Below are 20,282 nucleotides of genomic sequence, written 5' to 3' on the forward strand. Positions count from 1 at the left end.
ATTGTTAATAATGGCCAAAATACATTTGATTCTCGGTTATATACAACAAATTGCCATAGTGTTGTCACAAACAAAGTACCCACTTACCTCCACACATATTACGACTTAGAAAGGGCGGTCGAACGACGGCAAACACGGAAAGATTCTAGCCAGATTTTATTTGATTCTACTTCCTATTCGAAGGTACGTCAAACACAGAAAATATAGCGCAGCATTACGAATTGGAAACAAGAAAACAAAGTACTGCATGAGTTGCCAGGCTCCTAGATAACCCTGTTTTCCCACGAGCCTCGTTCAATTTGGCTATTATCCTTTTCGCCCTGCCCAACACCAGACTACTCGTGTGCATCTGTTTGTGCGTCCTAAGACTGCGTAAATTGTTAAAAACTAAATGGTTAACCAAAGAGATATCACTTAGTGAGTACAGTGACGTGGAATGTAATGTAATTATCGTTGCACAGCAATACATAGCACAAAGTCCCATGCATTAGCACTGCTGTTTACATTTTCTGTTAAGGGATCTTGGATATTAACGAAAAAGTCCAAAACTAATGCAGCTAATGAAATTTCCTATTAACTTAAAGAAAAGGTCTAGCAAGCCAAACAATTTTTCAAAGTTTGTAGTCACAGTGTAACACGAGTGACGTAATATCAGCGTTTTGAGGCTAAAATTGTCTTTTTTTTAATCAAGAATTTCTCTTAAACAAAAAGCCCTATTAATACGATTGAAATAGCTATCTAAAGGTTAGCACAAACTCCATTAAACTCTGTCAGGATTTTCTCTTTTTATTTTTACTTTTGATTTTATTTTGATAAAACGTGAATTTTACGAAATATATATGGACCTTCCAATTTCAGTATTAATAACTTCAAAAATAAAAGGTCAATCCAAAAACCAAGACTCAGACGACTAGATATTATACTGAAACAGAGACACATCAAATTTCATGTCAATCTGACAGTTACAGAATGAGATATGGGGATTGAAGTTTAGACTATGTTATCAATCTTCAAAGCTGAGAAATCGCTCCTAAACCATTTTGCTCAGGTAATTGGGCTATTTAAGCAAAATAATTGCACCTCCACCTTACCTGTTATCATCTTGTTGATCGGGAAGGTCTATGCACAATTACGTGTTAAAATTGGGTTGTTTGTTTCTATCTAGATGCCAGAAAATCTTACTTTTGTACGCAAACTTATTCGTACCACGAAAGTCGCTCTTCCCTGGGAAATGATTGACAGCTGAGTAGGTCTGCCTACTCTCGTTTCACTGACGTAATTAATCATAATTGTGCCTGACGCAGTTGGAGTCTGTGCACTGTCTAGGAAGTGTCTAAGGAAGCGCTTACAAACAAAAAGAGGATTACATGGTGTGCCAGCAGAGGACAATGCCACCCGTCGTGCGTGGACGCCGCTCTACACACCAAGACGCGAAAATTGAGAAAGTAAAGCAAGATTTACTCCGAGAAATGGCCGAATGTGGGTACGTATATGCCATGATGCCACAGAGTGCCAAGACCGTAATATGCGAATTTGAAAATGTTTTGGGTGGCAATATTACTTTAAAACTTGCTTGCTATTACAATCTTTATTGTGCATAAAATGATTGCCTAACGATTTTTTTCTGACAACCCCAGACGTTGTACGAATACTCAGCAGTTCAAGTGTGATCTCGAGTCTTTACCGCGGGGTTTCTCCATCCACCAGAAGCACTCTCTTTCAAAATTCTCTTGCTTTCCTCGCTCATCCGTTTTCTCACGACTTTCTTTCTTCCCATGACTGTGTATATAAATGTGTTCTGCTTAGCTGACGTAAGACTAATGAGCTGCCAGGGCACGCGTAACAGCTTAAGAAGTTAGACAACCATTCTTGCCCCGCCCCCCATAGTAACGGTGCTTGACAACGGAGGCGGAGCCTTAAGCCTGCCACCCGTACCAGTCAGGACAGGTAGAAAAACTCGTCCAAATGTATATTTTTAGTCCGTGTTTCACAAATATAACTTAATTGAGTATTAGATACAAAATTGATTATTTCTAACGTATAAAAAACTAAAAATCGAGTTTTAGACGTATTTTTAATATCCTAGACCCCTTAAGTGATGTCCTGGTGTAATACAGTGTATGTGCTAATGCATGAAAGAAATAGCAGCACTTAAGAAAGTCAATGAGGGTCAGCCCATGACTGAATCCAGTGACAAATAGTCAGGCCCGTAGCCACAATTTTAAAATGGGGAGTTATTTTTCTGAAAAAGTGGATCTTTTCCCATAAAAACTTCATGTACCTAGATCAAATTTTACCCAGAGTGGACCTTTTCCCAGCAAAAGGGGCGGTTCTTTCGAACCCCCCTGGCTACGGGCCTGATAGTGCTAGATATTTGACCACCAAAAACCAAACTACTACACCATTTCAATTTTGTGTATGTTGGAAGTTGCTTGGCCCACATGGTTGTTTGGTTGTTTTGTGTGAAATAATAATAGAATACCAAATTTATTTCACATGTTCAAAAGGAAATTCACCTTTATGTTGACAGTCTTCAAGGGGTGTGTGATTCTAAGGCAACATATCTGGTAGAAGAGCAAAAAACTACTTGTTAGCTCTCTAGCAATGTGCAATTAGAGGAGGTGAGAGAAGAAAATATTTTGCCTGACACTGTGGAGTCTCTCTGGTAGCCATTTTACAGTTATGTGTATTTTTATTTTTCATGTGTTAGCACATATAGTACATATGTCAGGAATAAGAATGCTAACACACCAATTTCCCTGCTATATGATACAGTACATTGGTAACTGTAAGGTGTGAAGGTAATGCCAGTGTGGCAAAAAGTTTGTTTTAACTTACAGTGATCAGTGACCTATTAAACCATTTGATTAAGCACTTAACATCGGAAAAGTTATTATTTGCATATTACTATCAATTACAGTCAATACAGATAGGCATAGCTGTGACTGTTTTTTCTTCATCTGTATATCTTAAAAAGAAGTATAATATTTGTAACCAAACTATTTAAGATTTATACTGGGGTAGCACTAACACTCGCCAATTTAGCCAAATGCTAAAACTGGAGGGGATAAAATTGGCTAAACAAAAAATGCTTGATTTGACTAATATTAGTCAAATTAAAGCCATTTGGATAACAAATTGACAAAAATGCGTTGTTTTGGCTAAGTGAAAAAAATTGCTAGCTACCCCTGTTATATTTAGGTATTTATGTGTACTTCATGATATATTGCACCTAATAAATCTGACCGAATCCATACACTTCTCATAAACCACTTAAGATTTATCAGGTATGTGGTTTTGTTTTTATTATCACTATTATTTAATATTTGTTTCTGACAAAAAACCTAGCTTATTTACTATAGAGTTATTGATAACAAATTTATTGTGAAGCATTGGAAAATAGTTTGTTTCTTTTAAAAGTGGAAACTGTTCACCAGTTTCAATTTCTTTTTATTATTTGATTATACCAGTTGTCAGTGTGATTTCTCTGTTTACAAGAATGACTTGGCTCATATCCCTTAGGCCAATTAGTTAATTAGACATTGAATTAGACATATAATTAGGCAGAAATCAGTCCTAAAGTGGAAAGTTATATTATACATTCACCACAGCACTATGCAACGAAAATTACCTTCAGCTATTTCACCACAGGTGATCACTGTTTGACACTTTACATTAGTCTCACCTTGATATCTGTTATTACTACCTGACTGACTGGGAATGGGGCATGTATGCTGTAAGCTGCACTGTTCCCATGATTCAAAAGCAGGTACTTGCAATGGATGATCATATCATTTGTCAAATTTATGTAACTTTTGTCCAGAGTGTTTTATTCATGCTAGAGTAATTTCTTATGGGTTGTATTAAATTTATATATATATTGATGGCTATGGACAAAAAAATTTGATCAGTATAATAATTATCCATTGCCAATATTACGTAATACTTTGTGCAGCAGTATAACTAGATGCTGGATGAATAATATATTTACATGCCTGCGGTTCTTAAATAAATGCAAACTATAGCAAAGAGAAGCACTCCTGGAGCGCAGACCTCAGCCAAGGCAGCAGTCTCCACCCAATGCCGTTCCACCCCTAAATTTTCATTCTATAACGATTTAGTTTTTTTTACTTTTGATTATTGATTGATTATTGAACCAGATCGCCACCAAAAACTAATCATCTGTTGCTTGGCTCTCCTGAAAATTTCATCAAAATCGGTCCATAACTTTTTAAGTTATGTTGATGACAGACAAACAAATAAACAAACAAACAAACAGGGGTGAAAACATAACCTCCTTGGCGGAGGTAAATATTGAAAATTTAGGGGTGAAACGGCATTGGATGGAGACTTTGCTGCCTTGGCGGAGGTTTGCAATCTCTGAGCGTTTTTTTAGTTGATATTGCTTTTAGACAAATGTCTCACATATAATCAAAACTAGCATGACATTTGTATAAAAGCAGTTTAGATCTGTATGGAACCATACTTGCACTTCATGATGTGAATCAAAGTGGAAAGAATGCTAACAGGAGATTGACTGAAGATTTTTATCAGGTGTATAGTAGGAGGTGGCATGAGATTCTGAATTGCATAATTAATTAAAAGGTGACTTCATACATATAACGTTCAAATGAAAATTGAGCATTATTTTTGATTTTGCTGATTATTTTTAAACCCATTTTAATCCAGTCCATAATTTAGAATGCAGCATTAAATCTGAATTGATTTGCCTTTTTCAGCATATCACTAAGTCACTGATCAGAATAGAAGATAGCACTGACCATGTGTGGGTGTTGTGGGTGTGGGGATGATGGAAAGGTACGTATATATATATATTTACTGTTTGCCACATTAACAAAAAAAATTGTGGGTGTAGTGTGTCAGTAATTTATTGTATAGAACATATGGGTTATTTTCCTGACTGTCTACCATCTTATGCAAGTTTTTTTTTTTTTTTTTTTTTTTTTTTTTGAAAAAATGACCTTTTTACCTCCTTAGTTAACCCTGTTTGATAAGTGGTATAGACCCTACATTTGTAGATCAGATAATATACAAAAAGCACTCATGCAATGTGATAATGGTACACCAGTTATTCTCTGAAAGTAAATGGGATTCCATGGATGACGAGATGTATTATCCTTTCAGTGGTATCATCAGTATGTCAGTTAACATCTCAAAAAGAAGGGAATAATCTGTTTCATTCATTTTGTGAGCTTTGCTAACAAATTGAGTGGCATATGGATTTTTTTCATGAAGTGAGAAAGTGACAAATAGTAATAACAGTATTGAAAGTTAAGAATAAACCAGGTGAAATAATGGTCTTTTTTAGTATAAGTGGGGGCTAACGGGGGAATAGAATAGTTTATAGGTATTATTAGCAGCCCTTGGGTTTTCAACATCAAACATAATTTATGTTGCACTTGCAGCTTCAGGACAGATTGAGCAAGATGGATGTTGTGTGGCATTGCTAGGGAGCTATCCATGAGATCTCCTTCAACATATTTGGTGCTACAGTGTAGTTTTTGTTCAGATTTTTTACTACTTTTGCAGTTTTCTGTGCCATAGAGCAAAGTGTTTTAATGCTTATGTTTCATATCTTTATATTTCTTAAAATCCTTTTGCCTTCTATTTTTGAAGCTAAAACTGATGCTTTTTGCTGGGAGCATCCAGGCTATGAATTATATGGCTGTTGTAATGATAATGGACTCTCTCTCAGTGCATGACTCATAGAATGCACCTATAATAACAATAAATACTGTCTACAGAATATGTGGAGTGTGCCTGGATGATCCCGGTACTTTGCACAATAACACAGAACCAATCATCTTTTTTTTCAGTCTTGCTAGTGTTAGTGTAGAATATGTACTGTAGCCTAAGTCTTGGGTCTAATTGTTTTATTCTTATAATATAGTAACCTTAGTACCTAGCAATAAGACAGAAAGAGATATTTCCCTTTTTATTTCACTGTATATTTCTCAGTACTGCAAGGTACACCATTATATATTGGCAGTGTTCATCCTCCTGCCCTGATAATTCAATAACCATTCCTGTTAGGCTTGCTGGAGTCAGCTAAGATGCTTTATCACTTCAGTAAAAGTGACAAGTGCAGTATTCCTTGCAATTACTCTTGCAATTTGCTTAACTTTCCATGGCATCTATCAGGTTATAATCATTGATTTATTTCCTCAGTGCAATGGCAAATGAAAGCAGTATTTCTACACAGATGTTAGATGATGGTATTAGCCTTTTTCATCTTTTCCGGAAATTGAAATTGCATTGTGGGAAGGGGAGCCCTGCTACGTCGAAACACTTACAGCGGTGCTAAAAACCATGGCTGGGTTTACGTGCTTTTTGTCCCGCTACTACAATAACAGTAAGCGAGATCGACACATGAGGTTTAATAAGTTCCCAACAAACCCGTTAGAATGAAAAATATGGTAGAAAGAAAGGAAAATATAGCAGGTTTGGATCAAAAGCAGGGCACCGCGTTTGTGCTGAACATTTCGGGAAGAAAAACTATAATATTAGGAGATCAACGGTGCTTTAATAAAATACAGAAATGCTTAGTTAAACAACGGATATAACGAACTATCGGCAAATAGAACTCGGGGGTAAAAAATGCGAGAAAAAAAAACATTATAAAGATTTGAAGAAAAAATTGAAGAATAGGCCGGGGCCTAAAAATTAAGAAAAGACTTCAAGCATGAGATTATGGAAAAAGAAAGTAAAAGCTGTGAAGTTTTACACGGGGATACTACTTACAAAAAATTCAAGAACTTTCACGACTTTTTGTGTAACAACAAAGAGAAGGTTTGAAAAGTTTTGTATGTAATATCCTTTTTGTGTGTGTTTTATTGATAAGTGATCATTTTAAATGTTGTAGGCCCATCACAGGTTTTAGTCTCTCATAACCCTTAGCAGGGTGGGTTCTATTTTTTTTTTTTTTTTACGTGAGACGTTAATAAAATTTTTATTATTATGTATTCAGTCCCGTATACGTATTACTGATTTGTACAAACGGGGCTCATATATCAAGATCAACAGAGACATACGAAGAAGAAAGTAAATCGGCTCTTGTTGAACGCGTTATCGGCGAAATAAAAAGTTATTTATTTCTGAACTCAATGACAAGAGAATTGGAAAATACAAAAAATGCAGAATAGCCTTTCTGTAAGCTACACGTACATAATACATGTATGGTAAAGACAAAATGGATAAAAAACATAATCCAACAACGTATTTGTAAAGTAATACAAATATGCTTAGTATCAAAGTAGGCCTACGTATATTTAACTGTCTTAGATAGTTGAAAAGTATGAAATGTGTGGGAAACACTTTATTTGAATGATTTAATTGTCTGTGATTGAAAACGATGAAAATACGCATGAAAACATTTAAAAGTCAAATAATTTGGCCTCTTGCCATAATTTTGTTTTTGTTTCAGTTTGACAAAATTTTCATACTTGTCAGACCGAAAGGCTGACATTTTTTACCTGTCGTAAATTTTGTACATATACTAGAGTAAGACACGGTAAACTTAAATTATCGTCTGGGAAAGAGTTGAGAATTCCTGTCTCACCTATTTAACACTTAAAAGGTTTTAATTACAGAGGAAAGGTCGTAGTTGTTGTCTGTGTGAAATAGGGGCATTACCGAACAATTGAACAAGTAACACCTGATGCCTTATCAGGTACCAAACGATTTAATCAGTTCACCGACGAACGATCTGCGTGTCAGTTTTACCTGTATACACAGTAGCTACGAGTCAAACAATGCAGGAAATCTTTTCATTTTATCACTTTAAAAATCTCTTAAGATATCCTTCAAACAAGACATAAAAATCGTAATGAATTGACACTGCCGGTACATGAGGTGATATCGCCACAGCTTGCATATATACATGTACAAAATTGTGAAGACGTAGGCCTGCGCACCTGTCCACACTCTTGAAAGCTGTGTACGAGTCTACTGGCTATTTTGATTTATAAAAAAATAACGAGTCTCTTTCGCATATCTTTATTATCGGAAGCATTTAAAAGAACTCAGAAGCTTTAGTTCGTCATCACTATGGAAAGTACAGCCAAGGCTCGGACGCTTAGGTGAAGTCTAGTTGTAAAGCGCATCGTATTTAAACTGAGAAAGAAAATATTTGATTGCTTGATTCTCCGTCCAAATAGCTGTTTCTTGCCTACAGTTTACGCGTTTCTGTGCTTCAGCCACCTTTTTAGTTTGACAGAAAGCAACGCACGCTTCATACGACCTTTTTATATGCGCACCTTGTACATCATCTACACCTAGCATTGCCATGCTGGAAACAGCAGAGGACCACTATGACCCCTGTGGCGCGCGGTTCCTGTCATGCGCACTTCGTATTTCCGCAAAAGATGAAAAAGGTTAATTGTTCACATACAGAATGTTACATACTCATAGTGTCAAATTATGTCACTTGAACGAATGGCTATAAAAACGAATGGCTATAAAAACTTCAAACTTAAATGACCCCCTACCCAATCTTGGTTGCTAGGTGATGTTCAGGGTTTTCTCCCTGCCCATATCTTGGCTGCCCAATAAGTAATTTCTTTAATATTGTCTGTAATTAAAATTATGCATCCTGAAACTGATTTTAGCAAGTTTCTCCACATTTGATTTAGAAGCTACATATGTCTCATTTCGAATAGATCAGTTAATTATGAATTTAAGGGAATGGCATAGATATGTTTTTCACACACAGTGTCAACTTAATAAGCACAATCCAACATATGTTTGTCACTGGTCAGTGCTGTTTCCACCGAGGCACAGTTGGTAAATCTTCTAAATTTCTGTGCACAGAAAGTGTTTAGGCACAGAACAAGATTATTATAACACTAAAAAGCCATTATTTTACTATATCCATAATATTAGAGCAAGGGTGTGAAACCAGTGCAAGGTAACACTCAATATAAGAGATTTGAGGCCATATCATTTGTGATAGTGGTAGATGTGTATTGGTCCCCAGTGAAGTATTTTGAACAAAAACTTTGAACATTTGATTGCATCTTTTGCTTCAAGATGGTGTTTTTTATTGCCACTTTTGAAAAGAAAAAGGTTTGTGGCTGTGTGGTAATATTATGCTATTCACTAGATTATATTGTGCATAGTTTTGGTTGAACGCAGGGTAATTGTGTGCCTATTTGGAAGGACTTCTTATACATTCATATTTGATATTGGAAGAAAGTACACAGTTTATGTGCAATAGTCATTCTTAGATAATAATAATATTTTGTAATGAAAGTAATTTGAAAACCTGTAAAAAATTCAGAGACTTAAATCTTCCATATTATTTGTTGTAGGATACAGAGGATGGTGGGCAGAGAGGTAGCAATCCCATGGTAAAGAAGAGGGGATGCACAGATATAATTGTCCTTGTTGTCTTCATTCTCTTCTGGGTGGGAATGGTAAGTTTTTTGTAGAGGAAGAGGAGTCAGCGTTGTTATTTTTACCAATCCAAAGGGATAATTTAGTTAAATATCTCATATTGTCCATTTAATAAGATTGTTCTGTCAAGGTATTTTAGAAATTTTTCCAGAATTAGGAAATGTGCTATCTTAGATCATTCCTTATTGTTTTAGGATCATATTGTTATAGGTAAATTGCATGTAGGCAAGAATAAACAATAAACCAAGTTTTGCCATCTGTTGACTTTGTTTGTTTTTATCTTAGAAATTTAGAGTCCGCAGAGGCAACAGATATGGATACCCCCATTTACTGTATCTGCCTATGTAGTATGTTTGTATTCCAGGTATATATAACTGTCTTTTCCATCATGAATGGTAGAATATGGACCATGTTCTATGGTTATGACAGCTTTGGTAATGCTTGCGGCATGCAAAACATACGTGAAGTTTCATCAAATTTCAGTGGCAGAGACAACACCAATGAAAAGTAAGCCAATATTGTGATGAATACATCATATGAATTACCCCTTTATTAAGCATGCTTATTTTATTATTTGCAGATATATATTGCTGTTTACTCAATAGTGAATGGTGATGCTTTTCGTCTTTTATACGGTTACGATAGCTATGGTAATACATGTGGTGAAAAGAATGAAATGACAGTTATGTCTAACTTCAGTGGCAAGGATTTTCATGATCGCAAGTACGTTGATTTTTTTTCACTTGATTTCACCTTTTTTAGCTAAGTAACTTTGCCATTGCTGAAATCCTAGGATTCTCCATAGTATTATGTAGTTTTCACTACCAATCATTTCAGATTGGGAATATGTCCTCCAGTTATGAAGACATATTATCTCGATTTAAAGTTCATTTGTGATATTAAGTGCCTAGAGCTCCAGTAATTGATCAAACTGCATAAGTATGCAGTATTAAGGGTAATTCAGTCAATATGAATTTGCATTGTGTCACCTTATTCTTGTTGCTCTGCTTACATGACTAAAAAGGGCAAAATGGGGTGTCTTTATCACGAAGGCAAAAAAAAAAAAAATGCACAAAAAATGGCTTGTAATGCAAAGAACTAAAACACATTTGAACTCTGAAGGGGAGGAGGGGGTTACATGTTGTGGCCCATCCTGGGAGATGTCATAGATATAGCTTACAGACCGCTTGCATAGTAGAAGTCCCTAGTAATATTTCCTAGTGGTGATTAATATGTGCATGGTATGTGGTTCCATTGGTATGCAGTATTAGGATTAGCAGTTGAGCAATATAATGATTTTGTAAAATTTGAAACTTTTTCCTCAACTTATTTTAATTGCACACTATTTAACTAATTGTTTTAATTTGCTCAAGTGAAGCTAGAGTTAAATTTTTTTGACAATTTGTCTTACAGGTAATTTCTAAGCATAAACAGATCTAAAAGATTAAAATTCCAATCCATATAATTGCACTTATAATTGATCAGTAGTTATAAGCCTGATTAGCTTATTTTAAATTGGCTTTAAAACTAAAGGAATCTACTCTAAAACATCATGAAAAACGAGTCCTTTTATTTTTATAGCCCATTAATTGCTAGAAGGCCTAAGGTTTAAGATTGTCTCTCTCTTCCACATCTGTCCCAGTTCAGACTACTCACTAGAATGCATTTTGTTTTCATAAAAATAACTCTTTCTAAATTATTCCATGTGCATGTTTTCTATGAATTGATTCTTTCAGATATGTATTTTTTATGGACATTATTCGACCCAAGTCTTCCTTGGAGGTGTGTGTGGAGAAATGTCCTGACAGGGAACTGAAGAATGCCCAGGAGTTGATAGCATTTTACAATGAGACAGGTGTCAGCCTGACCAGATATGACATTACACCTTATGAGTGTACAGACAAAGACTTACAAAATACCAAGGGACCATGTCCAGTGTTCCCCGTGCATCACAGGTTATTATTTAACTTTATTTATTTGGTATTCAGATGTTTCTATTCATGGGTATGATGCAAAGTGGGGTCATCACATTTGTAGTGGTTTAGCATGAGAGATATTACACAAATTATTTGTGTCAGAGTAAATGGTAGTCAGCTATATTGATGTAGCGGATATCTCTAGCTGTGCTGTAGTGGGCACTGGAAATAGATCTTTGCAGTAAGTGCTTTTATTTTTTTTCAGAAAATTCAAAAACATTTTTGAAGAGGCCTGGCCTCATTAAAATTACCAATGAGTGAAATTAGAAACTCTGTAATAAAAAAAAATTATTCTCAAAACAAAGATAATACTGCTGCAGGACAAAAGCTTTGAGCAGCTCAGTGGTGGCCTCCTCTATTAATTTAGATTTTTGTAAAGAATAGACTCTGAATGTACTCAATCGTTCATTCATTCACAGTTACCTTTGATATACTCTCCTTATTGTAAATACATGTACATTGTAAGCATTATTTTTCAGTGCTGACATTCTCTCAAGATGTATCCCAGCCTCTTTTTCCAACTTTACCAGCAACCTCAAAGAAACTGTTCTCGGATACCTCAATGAGTTTGACATCTTTCGCTATGTCATTGCTGACTTATATGCCAGCTGGAAGCTTATGCTGCTGCTGGCAGGAATAGCCTTTGGTAAGTATACCGCAAAACACTAATATCATGATGATAGACTTCTTTGTGTGTAATGCAGTTCTATTTCAATTTATTATCAGTCAGAATTGCTTTGGTGATTATTTTGCTAAAGAGAATTGAATTCTAATAAATATGGAATAGTGATGTGATGGATATTTGATTAGTTATGCTGAGCATGTTTTGCTTGATGATTCCAGTGTTGGCCATAGCAGTGGTTGTCCTGATACGTTTTATTGCATCTGTAGTTGTGTGGGTCATTCTTGCTCTGGCCATAATAGGCAGTTTAGGTAGGTCATGATGCGACTCTCTCTCTTTTCTCTCTCCTTTTAAAGTTTAATCATATGTATATATTAACATTTTATATTATCAAAAGAGCTAAAATGCAACTCCATAGCAGTGTAGTGTACGTTAAAACAACAACAAAAAAAAAAAAAAAAAAAAAAAAAAAAACTAGTGGTCAAGTACAGAATTAGACACAGTGGCATTTCCTTGCCATGCAAATAATGAAATTTTTTTATGTCAGCGGGCACTGGTTTTCTATGGTGGACTTATGTTGAAAAGAAGAATTCCATGGATATGAAAACTGCCAATGAAATTCCATTCCTGCAGATAGAAATTGACAGTGAAAATGCATTTTTGGCGTATTCCATAATTGCAACAATCCTTACGGTGAGAGTCATATATTAAAAAGAAATGATTATAACTATTACAACTTTTATGTGCTGAACATTTAAGATGTATTAGTTTAACAACAAGGTCACAAAAATAAATTGAATGTAAAGATGTTTTATGTACACATTTGTTTTATTTTGAAATTATTTGCTTGAGTTTTGCAGTGAATGTTGAGTATTTTAAGTTTCTATTCCAGGTAATTTTGTTATTGGTAATTTTGGTCTTGAGGAAGCGTATAGCACTGGCGGTGGCTCTCTTCAATGAGGCAGGAAAATGCATTGTAGCTGTGCCCATGATTCTGGTGCAACCAGTGTGGACTTTCATTTGCTTGATTTTGTTTTACGTGTACTGGGTGGTAGTGCTGGCTTATATCTCCACTGCTGGTAAGATGATATACAATATATATCAGCATTGTTGTGGGATGTGGTAGAATGATAGTGTATAAGAGTGACACATGAGTGACATGAAGATGTGGAAGGATCACACATAGTTGTTGCAATTATTCTATTAATTTTTTATAAATATCTGCAGATAAAATTAGCTACAATCATCAATAGATCAATGAAAATGATATTAATGCACATGCTATCAAAATATTTAAAAAAACAAAGAAAATGTGATGATATACTCTTTTTGTTGCATTGTTATCCAGTTCCCTTTTCTCTGTCCAGGCACTGCTGTGTTGGATAAAGACACAGGTTTTGTGAACTATGAGGAGAGCCAGCCAGTAAGGTACATGTGGTGGTACCACCTGGTGGGCCTGATATGGACCAGTGAGTTCATTATTGCCTGTCAACAGCTGGTGGTGGCTGGGGCTGTGGCTAAGTGGTACTTCACCAGGTAAGGGAGGGGATTCAGGGGAATTCCACAAGTACTGCTGAATTAAGGAAATGATAGTCACAACATGTATGTTATGTGTATTAGACTATTTCTCGAAGTACTATAGGTGAACATTTTCTTCTTTTTTTTAGAATTGAAGAATTATTTCCAATTTTATAACTATCAATTGATATATTTCTCAACACCTCTCAGAAATCCAGTTTTCTATCATTTGTCAGAATCAAGGTCATGTTATGTTAACTTTAGAACACTGTTTCACCTGCAATGTGTGTTGTTACAGAGACAAGAAGACCCTGAAGAACCCCTTGGGTGATGCTGTCTGTATGCTTATTCTCCATCATATGGGATCTGTGGCATTTGGGGCCTTCATCATCACACTTGTCAAGCTGCCTAGGTGGATTCTCATGTATCTACACGAAAAGTAGGTGAATTGGTGTAACTTGGTACTTCAAAAGGCGCAAGTGATGCCAATTGAATACCATTGACAGTTCTGTCTTTAGATGTTACCAAATATTTTTGAGAAAATTAAAACATATCTTGGACTGAAATGTGCCATTTCATCACTATTTATTTGTTTCAGGCTCAATGGCAGCCAGAACAAGTGTGCTCAGTACTGTCTGAAATGCTGTATCTGTTGTTTGTGGTGTCTAGAGAAGTGCCTGAAGTTTCTCAATCAGAATGCTTACACTATTGTCGGTAAGGAAATTGAAGCATGGTTAGAGTTTGAACAAGTAATTAATCTCAATAAAGTTATTTGAGTTATTTGTTAGGAAACTTCAAGGTTTTTGTTTGCATCTGAAAGGAAGGCAAAATCTGGGCTATTTTGCCTCTTTCGAGCTATTAGTCTCAAATTTCTTATAATCACTCTATTTTCCTAGCCATAAGGGGCACCAACTTCTGCTCCTCTGCCAGGAAGGCTTTCACCACTATAGTGTCCAATGTCTTGCGTGTGGCAGCTATTAACAGTGTTGGTGACTTCATCCTGTTCCTGGGCAAGGTGGCAGTAATGACTGGCACAGGGGCTATAGGAGTACTTATGTTCAAGGTAGTGTGACCATCTGCTGCAGGATAGATATTGCTATTTTTTAGAAAACTTCTGCGGGTAGTTTATTGAGGATATATGTTTCAATGATATTTTGCTTTCGTATAAGATTGTTTATTAAAAATTTGTTCAGCATTTTATTGAATAGTAGATGTAAATATGTATTAATCACAGTATTTGATTTTTATAGTGATGTTTGATGTCAAATGTTAAATGAGAAATGTGTGTTTGCTTATTATGCTGTGCTTGTAGAACCTGTTGTAACTTCAGAAGCAATGGAATATTTTTCTCAATTGTGTGAATTGTTTCAAATTAATATGCTGTAAAGAATTTTTATATCAATACATGTTATAAGTTAATGGTTTAAACATAACTTTTTTGTGGTTACCAAAAAAGATGAGAAAAATATGTCAAGGCTTCCATGTTTGTTGTACGATGAATTGTAGATGCCTGTTAATTAATTGCACAAGATATTGTAGTTTTTACCAAAATAAAGCGTTTACATCAGAATGTGCAATTTCAAAAGATGTGCTGATAGTTTGACTTCTTGCAGGTGTTCCTCTTCCTGTGTGATTTCTGCAATTCAACCACAAATCCAAAATGAAATTGCTCTCTGTGTGTTTCTTATTATCCATCTTTTTTTTTTTTTTTGTATCTTATTTCTTCCGTGTTTATTTCTTGTAGGGTGACCCTCTGTTAAATTACTTCTTCGTTCCTGTGATAGTAGTCTGCTTGTTCGCATACTTTATTGCACATTCTTTATTAAGTATGTATGAGGTGAGTATACATGACTTTTCAGACAGGCATGCTTATGCATTCTTGTGGCAGTCTCCTTGTCCCTCGTAGGCTCTCGTAGGAAGTTTTGGGTGTGGGTTCATTTTCTTCAATTTTTTGATGTCTTTATGTCGTGGTTCATAGGATATAACTGCATTGCTAATATTGGAGTATTTGACTTCAGACTATTGGGACCATTGCTTTGTGTTTGATCTATTACTTTTTCTCATATAAAATCTTAACCATCTGCCCAAACATGAAGTCATATATATCCACGTGCACTGCTATGTCTTATGAATTGTTCCAAAGACATTGAAAAGATGCCATAGGGTTAACCATTTGTCATTCATTTCAGGGAGATCCCAATCTACACTACTTTTTCATTCCCGTACTACTTGTATTTGTGTTCTCATATTTTATTGCCCATGGGTTTTTGAGTATATATGAGGTAAGTTTAGCATTTGAAGTAAAAGAGAACACTTACAATTTTTTTTTAAGGTGAAAGGTATTTTCTTATCCTGTTGTCATGGGTGGATTTCATTTTCTTGTCTATTTTTGCTGTTTTGGGGTACATTCAGACATTTTACATTCCTCACTATTAACTTCAAAAAGCTTAACACTTATCCATTATTATTATTTAATTTTAATAATTTTTGTGATAAATGTTTTGTATCACACTTACTTTGTTTTTTTTTTTTTTTTTTATTTTAAGAAAACGCTATAAAATATTTGTCATAGCTCTTTATTAAAAATTCTGTCATAATGAAAGAAGTGATCCTCAGTTATGAAAGTTTGTTCTGACTTCAGAGAAGAGAAATATCTGTCCAGTGCATTTTTTAAATAACACCTCTGAATTTGGAATTTGAATTTGGTTAAAGCTAAAGACTATTTAATATTTCTTAATGATTTCTTAATGATTTTGTTAGAATTGTTCCAGGGGTCAAGTTTGCTGTTACAACACAGTGGAACATACCACTTTGTTTTGTGATATGAATTTTTTTTTTGATGGCCATTTTAGCATGCTGCTTACACATGCAAAATGGATCCTAGCCATGTATCATAAGGTAATAATGCCCCTATAAGCAAACTTGACCTCTGTACAAGAAAACTATTAAAAGTGACCCACTCACTGGCCAAGTGTCCTTTCAGATGGTTATTGATGCCTTGCTCCTGTGCTTTTGTGAGGACTGCCAGATCAATGATGGTGTCACTCCTGGCAGAGAGTACTACATGGACCCCTCACTTATGGTAAGCCTTGGCCCATTAATCTTATCCTTCTGTCTTGAACAAGTTTGGCATGAGGGACCTACTGATGATCACTTGGGTAACATCAAAAGGAACCAATAACTTGTTTGTGTCAGATTTTTTCAGTCAAATTCTTAAGGTTGATTGTTGTCTGGAGGATTGAGTCTTAGACCCCATTCCCAGAGATTAGACAGGGATGCTAGTCTTCCGGTTTTTACCGGAATTCCGGTTTTTTGCGTCCAGTTATAAAATTTTCTGGTACTATATTTTGTTCCGGAATTCTCGTTTTTAACGTTGTCGCGGACTGGACGAACGATGCGTCAGAGGAACGTCGCATTTCAACCATTGCGACAGAGCTGCGTTTCAACACAATATCTAGTCACAACCGTAGCACGTGATTTATTTATGGCGCTTGATTGGTTGGAAATGTAGGCTTTAATGTCGGCACCCATGTGGAAAGTTTTGACACCGCGTGCGCGGAATTTTGAACTAAACCAAACTAAATGGATTTCGCGGAGAGGGAAACAGACGATATTAGAAACATCGACATTACTGTCAAAAATAGATTTAGTTGGAGTTTTAGAAACTTTGATTAATGAGACTGCAGTTGGAGCCCCATTGTTGCTTGGGCATTACCACGAAAGCCCTATACCAATCTTTGAAAATGATAAATGAAAGGGATTAACATTTAGTGACTATCATTATCATGCTGGTGATTATCAAGCTTACGTGAGGGATCATTACTGTCTACTATGGGTGGTAGGTGTTTATGTACTGATGGCACTTCCATCTTGTCAATGTCAAGATTATCCTTGGAAACAACTGTTGAAAATAACCATGAAGTTGTGATGACATATATTGCAATATATTTATTAAATAAAATTTGAAATATAGTAATTGTTTCATAATCAATTTGTACCCCCCCCCCCCCCCCCCCCCCCCCCCCCCCCCCCCCCCCCCCCGGTCTTTGCCAAAAAAAAGTTCAGGTTTTCTTTCCGGACCCCACTAGCATCCCTGGATTAGATCGATCCAACTAGATCGGCCTAACTCCCTGGGGGTTCACATTAAATAGCTGTCAGCCAAGCGGACACGAAAGTTAATTACCCCCTTACAGCTTGTAGTAGGCGGGACGGACTTTTAAGCCAGATTATCAGACAGTAATCTAGTGAGACTCCCCATAGGGATAGATCGATCTAAAATCTATGGGAATGTGCCCTTAATTATTAAGTGTGGCTGAATTGTAATCAGTTCTAGGCATTTCAAAAATGTGCTCAACTGCAGAAAGATGCACATATGTACAAAGCATAAAAAATATGAAGCAAATATGAAAAGAAAGAAACAATTTTGGTATCTTCATTTAAGAAATTTGTGAAGAACAGCAGTGAAGCTATTGCAGCCCTGAACAAGCGTCGAGATGGTGGTGGTGAAGACGTGACAGATGGAGGCGTGCCAGCCCGTGAGTCTACACCTCTGCGTGGGGAACAACCATCTCCTGGGGGAAAGGCAGATGTGACAGACGATCAGCAGCAAGAGACTGCAAGGATTTAGTTATCTTGCCAGACATCTTACAGAAATTGAAATAAAAAAGGTTCTTCAGTAGCAAAACGTGTAACTAACATATCTATGTCCAGTGGAGTGTAGCTGCTACCAGAATGTCTGAGATCACAAATGGATTTTTTAGTGGTAATGTGGATTTTATTCTACGGCAGCTGATATGAAATAAATATGACACCCTTTGTAGTAGAAGTAGCAAATATAAAGGAACTGAACAAGGTTTTGCTAATATATTTTGCATTTTTACGTGTGTACCAGATGCCAAGTGTCAGTCAGATATAATTGAACTATCTGTTGTCTGTGACTAGTTTATAATATATTTGATCTACTATCTTATTAAAGCATGAAGTCACCTCAAAATATCCTTTAAATGAATATTGACTTAAGATCTGAGTTTAAATGCTATAATAGTTTTCATTTTATTTAATTTCATGTATTTTCATACTCAAATACATATGACTTGATAATTTTTGTTATCTTGTTGTTCAGATGCATAAGTGCTTTTGACAGAATTTGGGTTGGATGTGGATGAAAAAGATTGCAAAACCAAGTACATTGATAGTCTTCCTCGGTATGATAATAAACAGATTTTGTACAGATAAAGGTTTTACAGTAAATTAAATAAATAAGCAATATTTTTTGGGCATATTAATATAGGGATTTTGCTTAATACTCCCTACTATTGAATCTCATTAGATATGGCAAGAAAAACCAATATAAATGTTGGCATAACGTGGCTGACATGTTCAGTAAGCTTTACAATTTTGTTTACTTGATTCAGTGGGATTATTCAATAACCAGTTATGTAGCGAAAAACCAATTTGAACATGGTCATAAGTGATGCTAGTCTGCTTTTATTTGCCAGTTGTATTGGTGCCTCTTCTATCAAAAAAGCACAAAATGCATTTTGTACATAAACAAGGCCCTTGACAATTCTCACATTAATAAAAAGGATCCCCTTGATGGCAGTTGGCCAGTTTATGTAAATGTAATCATGTAGGTATGCTTGTTATCAAATGAAAATATTTTGTTCCCCAAATGCAATAAATGCAAATTAATACTTTTTGACACATTGCCTGCACACAAAATATTGAAATTTGTGTAATTTGAATGAAATTGTAGGCTGTTAAATATAAAAAACATGTAAAATCTAATTTTTATCTTTTACAAAAAATATTTTTCAAAAATTTAATAGTTTCTTAGCTTGCTTACAAAATGTACATTTTTTAAAATTTGTAAATTATAATTACTGTTATATAATGAATGTGATGGTTTGTATGTGGAAAGTACTGTATCATGATATTAAACAAGTTTTGTAATGTTTGCTTATAGTGGAAACGTAAATTGTAATAAGCCATCATTGTAGGATTTTTTTTTTAGTTCCAATATGTTGCTATTCTAACTGCTGGACATATCACTTAATATGATATTCATTTGTCCATTCAGTAACATCATGGTGAAATTTTCTGCAAGGATTGTCAATTTATAGATTTTTAGAATTTAAAATTATTTAGAAAACATACCATTAGCGCATTGTACCACATTGCACACATTTCAGTTTATTTGGTTTAACAATCACTTAGCAGCAGCTATGTAGGACATCAGGGCTTTTTATTTCAGAAATAAAGAATGTATGTCAATCACTTTTTTATTGCAATTCCTTAAAATGGCCACTTTTCTAAGTTGCTCAAATCGGTGCTAAACCAAATGACCTCTAGACCTGTAAATTTGATAATTATAAATTTCTGTTTTCCTTTATTGTGTATACGCAGAGTATATTAAATGTTTTTTATGCAATATTACATAGTTCTGAACAGAATAATTACCACCAATTTTGATTATGTACTACAGGTAACTTGTATATTCAACAAATGCAACTAGCATAGGGCTTCAGACCCATGCAATTTAAAATTCTTACAGTGAAAATGCCAATATGTGGTAAATGAAAATTTCACCACAAAAACTGCATTACTTCAAAAAAAAAAAAAAAAAAAAAGAATCCAATGCTTACAAGGAAAGTCCATACTAACACTAACTACTACAACAGATGCAAGCAATGGTTATGTCCAGGCACAATGTCTGTCCAAAAAAAATCAATTTTTAAGACAGAGTTAAATCC

The 20,282-nt window shown here is 35.2% G+C and overlaps 1 protein-coding gene across 5 annotated transcripts; it reads left to right on the forward strand.

Annotated features, from left to right (window-relative positions):
- The first annotated feature begins 33 nt into the window (after nucleotides 1–33).
- LOC106169084 (choline transporter-like protein 1) lies at nucleotides 34–19,803 on the forward strand. 5 transcript variants are annotated; one of them, XM_087002106.1, is made up of 17 exons: nucleotides 34–183; nucleotides 4,740–4,818; nucleotides 9,330–9,434; nucleotides 9,779–9,921; nucleotides 11,151–11,369; nucleotides 11,870–12,036; nucleotides 12,234–12,323; nucleotides 12,560–12,705; nucleotides 12,905–13,091; nucleotides 13,380–13,548; nucleotides 13,829–13,969; nucleotides 14,129–14,244; nucleotides 14,427–14,593; nucleotides 15,275–15,367; nucleotides 15,720–15,812; nucleotides 16,514–16,612; nucleotides 17,972–19,803. In XM_087002106.1, the coding sequence occupies exons 2-17, from the start codon at nucleotides 4,783–4,785 to the stop codon at nucleotides 18,155–18,157; spliced, it is 2,157 nt and encodes a 718-aa protein (XP_086858232.1). In that variant the 5' UTR covers nucleotides 34–183; nucleotides 4,740–4,782; the 3' UTR covers nucleotides 18,158–19,803. The 5 variants fall into 5 exon arrangements, with proteins under 5 accessions (XP_086858232.1, XP_086858231.1, XP_086858234.1 ...); XM_087002105.1 differs by lacking the exon at nucleotides 9,779–9,921 and adding an exon at nucleotides 9,995–10,137; XM_087002107.1 differs by lacking the exons at nucleotides 34–183; nucleotides 9,779–9,921 and adding exons at nucleotides 3,697–3,769; nucleotides 9,995–10,137.
- Nucleotides 19,804–20,282: the final 479 nt, after the last annotated feature.

This window comes from Lingula anatina, chromosome 1, assembly GCF_051362555.1.
Source record: "Lingula anatina isolate TDL-2025a chromosome 1, LinAna3.0, whole genome shotgun sequence".
Lineage (NCBI taxonomy): Eukaryota > Metazoa > Brachiopoda > Lingulata > Lingulida > Lingulidae > Lingula > Lingula anatina.

Bases quoted from the DNA above. Each gene is read 5' to 3' on its own strand.
- LOC106169084 (XM_087002106.1), top strand. From the start codon at position 4,783: ATGTGTGGGTGTTGTGGGTGTGGGGATGATGGAAAG. The intron at 12,037-12,233 runs GTAAGTATACCG...TGATGATTCCAG, and splicing joins GCTGGCAGGAATAGCCTTTG to TGTTGGCCATAGCAGTGGTT. The intron at 13,092-13,379 runs GTAAGATGATAT...TTCTCTGTCCAG, and splicing joins GGCTTATATCTCCACTGCTG to GCACTGCTGTGTTGGATAAA.